This window comes from Botrytis deweyae, assembly GCF_014898535.1.
Source record: "Botrytis deweyae strain B1 chromosome Unknown BDEW_026, whole genome shotgun sequence".
NCBI classification, from domain to species: Eukaryota; Fungi; Ascomycota; class Leotiomycetes; order Helotiales; family Sclerotiniaceae; genus Botrytis; species Botrytis deweyae.
This window is the reverse complement of record NW_024066233.1, coordinates 53,450-67,439: the sequence shown is the minus strand read 5'-3', so window position 1 is coordinate 67,439 and position 13,990 is coordinate 53,450. Positions and strand designations below refer to the sequence as shown.

Genomic DNA, 13,990 nt, shown 5'->3' with positions numbered 1-13,990 from the left:
TTCTTTTTTACTCAATTAAATACTAATTTATTATATTTAGTATACTCTCTAACATTAGTTATATTCAAATTATCGATAAATATAATAAAATTGAGTTTTCAATTTTAGGGATTATAGAATAGATAGTTATATAGAGTTTTATATAAGGATTGATTATTTAATGATTTATAGAAAAGTATAAGCTAAGTATAGTTTATTATTAATAGAAATTCAAATTAATTATTTTAATAATAGTTTATAAAGGGTTATAAGTATTATTGAAAATATTGATTATAAATCTCAATCTAATTATCAATTTGCAAATAATAAGCAATAAACAATTTGACTTATATTCCTAAGATATTATTGAATTCTTATTAGAAGATTGATATAAATTAAGGATTGTGATTAGAGATTATAGATTCTGAGATATTGTAGTATCTATATATAATATAAATACAAACAGATCTGATTTCTTGAATTAATTGATTTATAATAAAATATTGAAATGACCTGTTTGATCAATTAGTTAATAATAATAAATACATTATTATAATCATATTTATCTTTATTGAAACTATAGTAATCCATAATAACATATTATCATACTCTTATAGAAATAAGAAACAGATAAAGTAGATCAGGAATATAATCTTTGGAAATAGAGCTATACTTGTATTTATAATAATTCCATATATATTAATCGATTATTAAAATTATATTTTTCCAATAATATTATTTAACCAAAAGAAAATAGGTTTTTTTTATACTAGAATGTATAATAAAGATTGAATTATAAACTTCGCAAATTAAATGAATTTATAAGTTATTAGTATTCGGAATATATAAGCAATCATTATAAAACAATAATCCTTTTATAAGAATAAAATGCTTATATAATTTGATCATATAATTATATAAAGCTTCTAAACTTAAATAGAATCTGTTTATTTCGATAATACAATTGATTATATCAAAAAACAGAAATATTACACTTACATCAAGATTTATAATAATATCTAATTCTTATTAAAGAGATTCACACATAATCCTAATATCAATCTAATTATTTTTTATAAACTATTACAATCGATTCTTCTTTTTAATACTATTCTACTAATCCAACTTATTAATACAACAAATAAGTATATTTATAAATAAATTATTTTTTTCAATATAATACATAATAATAAAATTATAATCAGCAAATAGTTCTATTTAATATATTTATCAAATATTTAGCTATTTAATAAATATAAAATACTCAAAAGCTTTATAATCAATATATATTTTAATCTAATATAGAAATCTAACAAATTTGATTTTCTAATAACCTAGGGATTTAATGATTATAAATATTTCTTTATTATGAACTTTGTAGTTCAACTCGACGACAATTATCATTTTCGAAAAATAAGTAATTAATAATCATTCGTTATTATATTTTTGAAAGAACATATTAGTGACTATATTATCAAATATATCAATTTCTAGTATATAAAATAATATATAATTATAATACTATAAAAGAGAAATAGAGATAAATCTATTTTTGAGTATATCAAATATATTCTAATAGATTTTATTGAAATGAAATTTGATATTTGCTTTTATAAATTTATAAAAAGGTTTTACTATTATATTATAATCTTTAATAAATCAATAGTAAAAGTTACAAAAATCTAAAAACAATTAAACACTTTTTATAATAATAGAATAAATCTAAATAACAATTACTTCGATTTTTTTTAAATCAATTTATACTCTATTAATAAAAATAATAAAATCTAAATATTTAATACATTTAATATTGAATTTGTATTTTTTGAGATCCGTTTATAATCTAATAAATTTAAATTGTTTGAAAATACACTTAATATATTCTTTATATTCATCTTCATTTTCAAAATATATTAATATATTATCAAAATAGGCAGTATAAAAATCATCTAAATAATTAAATAAGATATTATTTATATATTATTAATAAATTATAGGGTTGTTTATTAATCGAAAAAATAGAACTTTATATTTATAAAAACTATATTGAATATAGAAGATAATATATTCTTTGAAAGCAGAATTTATGTATATACAATAAAACACTTATTGAATATTTAATTTGATATATACCTTTGTATCAATAAATTATAGGAGTATTTTGTTAATAAAAGACAAGAAATATCTATCCTTATACATTAAAGAATTTAGTAATTTAAAGTTTATACAAAACCTTAAACTTCCATTTAATTTTCTTATAAAGAGAATCAATATTACAAATAATATTTAACTAAATTCTATAAATCCTTTAATAAGATTTTCAATAATATATTCTTTAACAATTTTAAACTATTCAAGTAATATTTTATATAATAAAATATATTTAAAAGCTTTCTTGCTTTTTCCTTTAAGAATAATCTTATAATTATATAAACAGAAGGGAGGTAGAATATCAAACTTATATTTAAAAAACATTTAGTAATATTACTAATAAACCTTGGGAATTAAAGATTCTATTTTAATATCTACAATAATATAATTGAAAATAATAATAATTTCTAATTTGAAATTATTTAAAAAAACAATTATAATTATAATTCAATAATTGTTATTCTAATTAGATTTATAATTTAAAATAATATTATCGATTTTTTATAAATAATTATAAAGATTTTATAATTCTTACTCCTTTTATAAATAAACTAAAATTAAATCAATTTGAGTATATATATATTATATATATTGAAAATATATAATAAAAGAAATTCATAAATAAATTAAATATAAACTTAATTGAGAATAGATTTTTTTCTCAAATTGATTGAAATTGGAAATTCGATTATATTAAGGATTACTATATTAAACTCCTAGAAAGATATAATAAATATTATAAATATAATCAATACTATCTCCTATTATTTATTATTAATATAATAATATATCTTTTTTAATTAAGTATTTCGATTATTAATATTTTTCTGCTTTAAGTGATTAATTTTAGATTATTGTAAACTATCTCTAATTAAAAGTATATTTTTTAATAAAGAAATAATAAAAGAATATTCAAAAAGCTATTTAAGATATTATTTAAAATAATTAATTTTAATTTGAATTTCTATTAATTATTTATAACCTAAAATTATATTATATAAATTCAAATTAATAATAAAAAATAGCAAATAGAATTATTATCAATTATCAATTATAAAATTAAAAAAAATTAAATAAATGATAGTTTTTATTTTTTATATTATTATAGTTTTTGACTTTAATTAATAATTCAAATGGTATAAAACAAAATTTAAATATAGAAAATAATAATAAAAGGAATATTCTATCAATAAAAGCATAATTATTTACTCTAAATCTATAAGTACTTAAATATAATATAAATATTTATTCCTCGAAAATATATATAATAAATTTATAAAATCATTTTCTATTAATTTTATTAAATTAAAGAATCTTATATTCCAAATTATATTTAAAAGGAAATTTCTATCTAAATATTTTGATTTAAATACTAATTTTCAATAATATAAGTAAATTCAATAGTTTTTATGTATATATCTAAATTAATATTCTTCTCAACATTCTCTTTTATATTATAAAACTTTTTGTTTTTTTTAATCTTTTGAATTTCGATTATAGTATTTATATTATTTATATAAGAAATGAAATTGTAATTTGCTTTTAGTGTAAGAATAATAGTATTATAATTAAAGTTATTTTTTAAAGATGGGATATTATTTGACTTAAAGATTTCTATATAATTAATAAAAATATAAGGGGAATATAAAATCTAAATAAATAGATTTAGATTACTTAACAAATAAAAAGTGGTTTTAAAAAAAGTTAATAAGAGAATCCTGTTAAACAATTTTTTAAAAAGAATCTTTTTAATTGTTTTATTATAATTATATTCCTGAAATATAACTTTGAATTTATTAATCTCAATAAGCTTATTAACTAGGTTTTTTATAATATAGTATTATCAAATATAAAGATTAATAATTTATTAAAAAAAATCAAAAATCTTTCTTTCTAAATTATAAAAAAGAATTATTGAATTAATAATTTCTATTTATATAATTAATAATTTAAACTTATAATGCCATACCAGAAAATTTCCATATTGTATATTATTCAATATAATCCAATATTTATACTCAGTATAGATATAATCAGCCTTAACCAGGTTTTTATAAATAATTATAAGCTAATTAATTAATTATTAACCTATTAAATAAGGGATTTACATATACAATGAAAATATATATTCTTACACTTTTTCTTTAATCTATTCTATTATATAAAATCGTCATTACAATTTTAAAATAAATAAGTTTTTGTAAAATTCAAATTGTTCTATAATTAATAACTACTAAAAGCTTGTTTTTGATTCCACACCATCCTTAAATTTAAATAAAAGATTAATAAGCTTTAGAATATACAAACACTTTATTACAACAATAAAGAAATAAGAAAAAAGTATTTATTGAATTTATAGATTATTCAATAAAACAACCAGAATTGAAAAAGATCTACTATCAACATTCAAAAAAGATTACCATAAAAACTAACTCTACAAACAAGATTTTCTCTTATTCTTCTTTTTTCTAATAATAAAAAATACCCTCTCAATAAAAATAACTAAAATATCAGAAATTCGAATTTTGTAATCCTCTAAGAAATCTATATAATATTACCATCAAAATTAAAGAAATTAAAATAAATAAGCAATACTAGAATTACACTATAATAATTCTTTTTTAAGCTTTACTATTTCATTCTATAAAACTTTATAATCTATAAAAATCAGCACTCGTTTTTCCTAAAATAAATAAATATATATCAATATACTATCCTCAAAAATTAATTTCTTAATTGAAAAATCGTTTCCCAATTATTTACCTTTTTTATATTTATTAATATTTATATTAAAACCAAAAGAATTGTATTCATTATTTTATTGAGATTAACTATTATCAACTAAAAAAGCTTAGCCAATTATAAAAAGAAAATAATAAAATTCTTTTATAATAAATAGATTGAATATAATAATAATACTTATAACTCAATGTATTTAGAGAAAATATCTTTATTAAGTTTTAATTAAAATAAATCTTTTTTCTATAAATAATATCGATATATAATTTATTTAAAAAGATATTATAATTATAAAATATTATTTAAATAGCCACCAGATAATTATACAATCATATAGGAGTTGTAGATAATATAATACTTTATTTTAGAAAAACTATAAAAACAGAATATAATTTATTTTTAAAATCTATAATTATAGAATTAGAAATAAAGTGCTCATCAAGTATACCTATATATCAATTATATATATGTGATTATATATATATGCGCATGCGCACGTAAGCGATCGCAACTGCGATTGGGTGCCGATCCGTAACAAATATATTATTCTCTATACAAATATCTTTAAAGACATATTAATTTGAATCAAGAACCATTTTTATATAAATCTTTAATACCTAAAGATAACTATAATAAAAAAAAAATAAAAAAAAAAGAAACTATAAATAAAATGATATACAATAATCTAGCCTTTATATAAGCTCAAAGGCAATACGAGAAAGAAACTGCTTTAAATAAAGATATAGATTATTTAATTAGAAATAAACCTAAAATTGAAATTAGGAATAATAGAATATTAGATTGAGATTAGACTAATTTGGGCTTAGAGATTTGATTTATTTATATATTTCATATCTCTCTTTTTATTATTATTTATATAATTAATCGTTTTATTTATCTTTTATATATTCATAATAAATCAATTCTCAAATCAAGATTCTGAATAGATACCTTTTTACCCTATCAATAAGAAAAAATATTACATATCTATTAATTTCTGTATTTACTATAATATAAGTAATTCAAATATCGATATTGAGATTATATCAATTTTTTTTAATACCTCCACTATATCGAATTCAACTCTCATTTTCTTTAAATTTTATATAAAAAATAAAAACAATTAATAAGAAGCTACTTTATTATTGAAATGTATAACAAATATATCTCGAAATAATATATAATTAGGTAAACAGGTAATTAAATATACAAATCAATAAAAAAGAAAGAAAATAATAAAAGAAAAAGGATTATATACTGGAAATAGTATTATATACCTTAAAGACATAAATTCAATAAAAAAATCAGGTTTGGGATTCAAAGATAAAAAGGATATTCTTCAATTTATTAGTATTAAATTTATTATTAATATATCCTAAGCTAAAATTATGTATCTTTATTCTAATCTTAATACTATAAAAAATAATTTCAAAATATCCTCAAAACGTGTATTAATAGATTAGTTACACCTTTTTATTCTTTTTATAATTCTTTTTTTTATTTGAATTAATTAAAAAAATTGGATTGTACAAAAACTAATAAATATATAAATAAATTCATATTAATTTTTGATAATTGTTTGTTTAATAATCTATATATCTGGTTACAAAACAAAATGCTTCCTTTATTTATTAAAAATACTTATCGAATGTAATCACAAAAACCTAATAAATATTAGTATTTTATTGATAATTCTAAAAAAATCTGATTCAATAGTTTATCAATAATTTTAATTAAATATAAAATACTCGCAAATTATATTTTTCAAGGTATTAATATATTATATAGATTTTTGGAAAATGGAAAGATTTTTAAAAGGAAAGGGGATTTTTATTTTATATTCCTTTTAATAAAACAGAATATTATTAATTATAGCTTTTAGAAAATGAATAAAAGCTTTCATACAATTAAACAATCTCCTAATCCAAATCCTTTAATCAAATCTAAACCAAATAATCTAAAAAAACTAATATCGAAATCCAAGCACCTTTCTACCCCTCCAATCAAGAAAGAGCCCATTGACGATATTAAAATTAAAATTGAATTGATAAAAAAGCATCCAAAAAAAAGAATTAAAGTAACCCCTTTAGAAAGAAATATATCTGAAGTAAATAATACTCAAATAATTCAGAATATATCTAAAAATATATTTGAGTTTATACTTAATAATAATATCTTAAAAAGTACATCTTCAACTATACTACCCCCATCAATAAATTGTATACTATTAATTAATTAATTGAATATACTAATTAATATAAAGAATATACAAACTATCAATACTTTATCTACTAATAACAAAAACCCCCCCTTTAATAAATTTGAACTTTTTCAATCTTCTTTTTAAAATGATTTAATTGATATTATGGATGATATTCTAATATTTCAAATATTATAACATACTAGATTTAAAAACAATCTACTTAAATATAATTTTTATAAAGATTTAATTAATAAAAAAGTTGATAGAGAAAAATGGATATAAATAGGATGAAATTTGGGTACCCTTTTTTTTCATTAATTCAAAATTATTTGTTATAATTATCTGATTTTTTGTTTTGTATAATTAATATTTTATATATTTAAATAATAATTATAATCAAATTTTATTGTTTTTTAAATAAATATAAGAAAAAAGGTTTATATTCCTTATACTTTTATTTAAACTGATTTTAATCTTTTTTTAAAAAATAAAATTTTAATTCCTATATTCGATATATATAATATATATATTAATAAAATATTAATAATAAATAATTTAAAATAAAAGATATTAATATTATTAATAAAAACTTATTTGCAAATATATATTAGTTACCCCTATTCTCAATATATTGTATTATTTTTTGTTATTGATCTTAATTATTTGTTTTTTGTGGTTATCAATAGGTTGATATGATTTAGGGTGAATTGTATGTTTTCTAGAGTGTATTATTACACTCATTTTAGGTATTTTTGGTGGTATTATAAACTTATCGGGATTTGTGTTATGTATAGTGTATACTCCGTTTTTGTTTTGTTTTTTGTAATTTGTGTATGTATCTCGAAACTATTTTTTTAGTTTTATATAATCTATAAAAATATTCTTTTGCTTGGTATATTTTTGATAGGGATGTTATTTTATAATATTTTTAAAAAAAAGATTAATAAATAATAAATAAATGTTATAGAATTATATATATATCGAAATTAAATAATTAATACTTCAATAATATGAATATTATATGGGGGCTTATTTAGGTTGTTCTTGTTTTGAAGTTATATTTTATACTAAATCTTCTTTTTGAAAAGCTTTAGATGATTTATATGTGTAAAATAATATTTTAATTAAAAAAGATTAATAAGTAGTATATCAGAGGTAGATAGAGGATATTATACAAATCTAAAAAAACAATCAATATGTTGATTTCTATTAATAGGAATTAGTTTAAAGAATATAGGTTTTATTAAATTATTTTTATTTTTTGAATCTGGGGATAAAGGAGTGGATTGGTAAAAAAAAGAATTATTGATAGGAACAAAACTAGAAGTTATTTTATTGAATCGATTGTATAATTTAATATTAATATTTTGAAATTGATTTGAAGATTTTTTATAAAATGATTAATAGATTTAATTATTTGTTTATTTTAAGGTTACATATACTAAAAAAATCATATAAGCTTTATAGGAATAATAAAAAGTAAGATTTACTTTTATATTAAAATCTAAAATATAATAATATTATTGTTGTTGTTGTTATATTCAAAAAATAAAAATATATTATTATTAATTACTATAATGATACACAAAGAAAACACAATCTGTATAGTACAATTATTTTTTCCAAAATTTCTATATACACACCATACAAATTATAGAAAATTTTTTATATAAAACAGAATTCTATTTTTAGAATTTGTGCCAAATGATTCAAATCGGCCTCAGTATATTCGCGGCTGGGTTGAATGGGTTGGCACTCTCGCTCTCAATGTTGCTTTTCTGATGCCATTTCATAGTGAAGGTTACGCCTTTCAATTGACATGCTGACCAAAGCCGATTAACTAACTGGTTGACTCATATGTGGGGCAACGGTGGGAGCTCCGATACTCGATATATATTCAATTCAGAGCGGTGCCTGTGATTAATTGCTATCGAGACAAGACGGCAAATCTATAAATCATAACCTATTCGTTGTATCAAGAAACCTACATCTTCATCAACATCATGCATCTCGTCAATTGCAACGCCGAGAAGCGACCAGAGGTTTTACGTGACTTCATCCGTCAGAATCCTCTTGGTATCTTAACAACTGCCATCAAATCGGAGACGCATCCATTTCTTCAAAACAGTCACATTCCCTGGATAATCGATGCGGACTTTGATGGCAATACGAATGGTCTTGGGAGACTTCGCGGTCACATTGCACGACAAAATCCTCAGGCAAAAGCCATCATAGAAAGTTGCACAGCAGACGACAAGTCGCCAGCATCAAATGTCCTCGAGAATGACGTTCTTGTATTGTTCAACGGACCAGTTCATCACTATGTGACCCCCAAGTTCTACAAGCAGACCAAGCCTGATACTGAAAAAGTCGTTCCTACCTGGGATTACGAGGCTGTGGAGCTTTACGGGAAAGCAAAGGTCTACTACGATTCAAAGTCTGCTGAATCCGGGACATTTCTTGCAAAGCAGATCTCTGACCTCTCCGAGCATATGGAGACTTCGATAATGGGTTATGGCAAGACTGCAGGAACACATCCGTGGAAAGTGGAGGATGCACCTGAGCGGTACATTGAATTGCTCACCAAGAATATCATTGGCATAGAAATCGAGATCACTTCTATGTCGGGGAGGTTCAAGTGGAGTCAAGAGAAGAATATTAATGATAGAGCTGGTGTGATTGAAGGATTCAAAAACTTAGATACGCCTGGCGGTGCACTACTCTCTGAGAAAGTCGAAACCTACGCTGCTCTTTTTGACGCAGAGAAAGCAGCAAAGAAGGCGGGGATATAGTCATTTGAAGGAGAGAGGAATTTGTGTATTCCAAAATTCAGTGTCGTTAGTTTTTGTATGGTACTTGTACATTCTTTGGCCTCATTACATCTCGACAGTAAGTTTGATAGTCGATTGAGCTTAGCTTTCTATGCGCTTTGGGTTGCAGACTTCGAATTGGAGTTATCGTTTGTTTGAGAAGACTACAGCTATTGAAACTTCTCATCAGAATTCCCTTTCTTTCAAACAGTCCAATCAGAAAGCAATTGGGTTTATATCAAAACGAAGCATAATAAGTGATGCTATGACAGCATTAGACCTGAGGTCTAGAACCAGGTTCCGTTTGGACTCGGCATACTTGAGTTTCTCACTTATAAGCAGGCTTGGGGTCAGTGTATAAGGGTTACATAAAAGTAATATAACGGATAATATAGCAACCCAAAGTTACACGAACAGTAACGACCTGATTCTGATATGTCTCTCACCCAGGAAATTACAAAATCTATGGCTTTAAGCCTCTTGATCTATCTATAATACGCATCGGTCTTTACGGACGCGATCAATATACTCGTGACCTCCCTCGAGCTTGAGACCTCTGTCCACGCAAGGGGTCAATTTGACATACGACAACGGCTATACATAGTCTGAGATATCAAAAATAAATGAAATGAATGAAGATTGATGCGGACTAATGCACTGCCAGGCGCGTTATGTGTATGCAAATGTGTGTAGCCGTCGTACCCGCAGTATGGAGTGCATGTTTTTGAAAATGACGGTATTTTGAGATTTCATCGTGTAGGTATCTCCACTTTTTGCTAAATTGTTTGTACATATGGGTTGTCTGAATTCGTTAGGGAGGAAAATAATGTACCTGCATGCTGGCACTGACATTTCTCTCACTCATACTGCGTGCTTTCTGAGTACTGAAACCAAGCACTTGATTATTTAGATAAAGTTCAATATTAAGTGAATACACGACAATATCAACCTTTTCCCAAGCTCCAATGCCCAAAATAAGTCCAGCCAAGTACAATACAACCCAATACAGCCAACCAGTACCAATACATCTGAAAGCTGGAATACGAAAGTTCCGTCTCCTGTGTCTCTTGTTTAATTTTCTACATGCTTCCCCTCTACTTTTCCATAATAAATAAGTATAAATGTGCCAATCAACCAAAACACGGTTGGTAATAATGAAAGTGAATGCCTTTTTGACGAAATCTCCCCTGGCCTTTTTCGTTTCATCTACAACCCTCCAACCAAATTTTCTCGGATTGAACTAACAATATTTGCTGCTCCCTCATGTCAAAGCTGTAATTAATGAAGTTTTCTCTAGTTGATACAAGGCTTTTGAACGGTGATATCAATAAGAACTTAACCTTGTCCTGGTCGTGCTCGATTTTACTTCCGAGTCTTCATGCTTGCGACTCTTTTTGCTCATTGACTCCCATACTTTATCAGCGTCTGGGTGCCATTCGGTTCGAGCGGTCTTTCTATCCCGCTTCCTGTGGAGATCGACGTGCGATTTCAGATTATCTGTACGCCCAAATTCTTTCACGCAGAAGGGACATTTGTGTTTGGGGGCAAGCTGGTCGTGTGTGTGCTCATGTCGCTTGAGGTGTTCCTGTCGTTGAAATTTCCTGTTGCATCCGGGGTGGAGACAAGGCAACTTGTTTCTGTTTTGCACTCGTATCGGTACTGTTTCTCGCTTTATTTTCCTACGGGTTGTGACTTTTGTTGGGGTGGCGGCTTGGATTCTTTGCAGAGCAGCTGCGCTTTGAGGGCTGTCGAAGTACGGTCTTCGGAACTTTTGTTCTCGTATAGGAGAGATTGACTCTTGTCTGATGTCTTGTCTGAGGTCTTGGTAATTTGTTGGTGGAGGGAGATATCCTGTGGTAAAAGTCCCTGCGGGAGAATTGTTGTAAGATCTCGGAGTGTTGAAATCTGATGAGGGTGTTCCAAATTTGACAGGTGTGAGTGGACCGATTGGAGAAGACTGAAAATCGGCAAAAGTGTCGATCAATGTTGTTTGTGCTGGGTCCACATAATCCATAGCTCCCGAAGATTCAGAAGTTGAAGTTGGTGAATACAAATCGTCCATAAGCGATGGGATGTCACTTGAAGGACAATGTGTTTCAAACGACCCAAAGGCAGCAGGTTCGTAGCTTTGGAAACTAGTATCAAAGGCGATTGAAGGATTTGCATCGGCCAATGTCTTTCCATCATCCATACCAAAGAACGTGCTAGGTTCTGGGAAGCCGGTAAGCATGTCTTGTGTCATGGCTGACATAGCACAGAATGCATTGCTATTTGAGCTTCCATATCTATCTGGGAGGTTGTTGTAGTCATGGAAAGATAAATCCTCCATCTTGAAGGTCTCTTTGAAAGACGGGCGTCGAGTAATTGAACTCGCAGGTGTGCCAGCATGAAGTTGCAAAGAAGAGTCCCAAGAGGAATTTAATGACTCGGTATAAGAATCACTCGCTGACGGAGTGAGAGTACTTGTAGGTTGGTTGATTGAATAGGAGTTTTTCCTGCTCTCGTACACCAGCATAGCTATATGAGAGTAGATAGTTGAAACTTTGAAGCAAAGACTAGTGCGGAGTTAATATGGTATATGCTGCAATTTGTTACATCAGAAACTTACGATCTTCTAGGTGCTCTGCACTCTGTATGTGTCCTTGAGAAAAGTTGAAAACGCTATATCTATTCAGTGAGTCAATGAGTTTCAAGGAATTTGAAATTGTCCAGGGAGATTCTTGCTTCCATTTATGAATGTAGTTATGAATGTCGACACCATTGGTGCCGTGAAAACCGACATCATTACCAATATTATCACTCCAGAAGGGATATAGCTAGACAGAACTTACAGACTATTTGCAGTTCTCAAGACAGATTTAAGTCGCGTTTTGAGTCGCGTACTGTTGAAAAACTGCAGTGCGGCACACGCAAGGCTCGTATATCTCAAGATCGAATAGGGATCAGTTCTACCCTTTCCAAGAATCGAACGCTGGATCTCGCTAACTAGGAAATTAGTATTTTTCAGGAACGCGCCGTTGTACCAAGAAGGACTCACTGGATATCTACCAATTCTGTGAATTACAGCAAGGGAATTAAGGAGTGTGTTCAACTCCCGGAGAAGGATGAAAAAACAGTATAGCACAAGCAGGACTTCTGAGACGAGCTATTGTTCAGTGTTAATCGTGCGGTACCTTGCAGAATAGCTTCGAAATCCCTTGAGGGGGGGTAAGTTCTCCCTCTTTAATGGCCCTCGCCTCGCGGAAGCCAAATCATACATGTCAAATGATGGCGAAGAAGTCCTCGAGTAGGTTGGATCAACACTAGTCTGTCAAATTGTGGATTGTGGGGTTTCCATAAGACACTGATAATGATCTATTGGTGAAGACCAAGAGAGTTAATTGTGGGCTTAGTCTCATTATTTCGTACATATGCAAATTGGTCTAATATGACAGGGATCAATCGCCAGAAAGCAAAGAATTATGCAGGTCCTTCTTCCACATCACACTTGACATGAAGTGAAGAGCTGTGAAATCCTTGGTTTTAATCCAGAGATTTGCACAAGGTTGCCTCCCTGGGTGCAGATCTACGATCTCGCATTCTCCAAACCGTTTGTAATCAGCCATTTGTGTGCCCATTACGAGGTTGAGTTTTTCGCGAAGAATGAGACGATGGTCTCTGGAATGCTCAACATTATGAGGGCTTCCAGTATTAGCCATCGCGCTGATTCGCGACATTGAGATAGCTTGAAAGCCATCAGGCCATTGTCAAAAGTCTTTGACTTCCACTGGCGTTTTCAATCAACCTTGGAAGGTCTCGATTGATTGTTCAATTGAAACCCTCGGAGTTGATGATGTGCACTATCTCAACAAAATGCTTTGTTTGTGCGGGTGTTCCAGAAAGCATATGATTATTGGTCAATCAGTTATTCACGATACTTCATGGGTCCAATCAAGATCGGTTGTGACACAGCAGTCAGTCGCGCTTACTTCTGCCAATAAACCAATAAATGAGAAAAGCCTCTGCCACTTGATAGACGCCTCCGAGGCCCCCAAGATAGAAAGCTGAAATAGCCACCAAAGTTTTTTTTGGCTGATCTACGAACTATCAATCGGGAAAAAGACCTAAA

General features: G+C 26.6%; 2 protein-coding genes across 2 annotated transcripts; one reads left to right on the top strand and one right to left on the bottom strand.

Annotated features, from left to right (window-relative positions):
* Nucleotides 1-9,075: 9,075 nt before the first annotated feature.
* Nucleotides 9,076-9,864, top strand: EAE98_009102 (uncharacterized protein; the record flags this gene model as incomplete). The annotated part of the gene is made up of 1 exon (XM_038956723.1): nt 9,076-9,864. The coding sequence occupies one exon, from the start codon at nt 9,076-9,078 to the stop codon at nt 9,862-9,864; it is 789 nt and encodes a 262-aa protein (XP_038806789.1).
* Nucleotides 9,865-11,206: 1,342 nt separating this feature from the next.
* On the bottom strand, nt 11,207-12,211 carry EAE98_009101 (uncharacterized protein; the record flags this gene model as incomplete). Its single annotated transcript, XM_038956722.1, has 1 exon — nt 11,207-12,211. One exon carries the CDS (start codon nt 12,209-12,211, stop codon nt 11,207-11,209), a length of 1,005 nt encoding a protein of 334 aa, XP_038806788.1.
* Between the last annotated feature and the right edge of the window lie 1,779 nt (nt 12,212-13,990).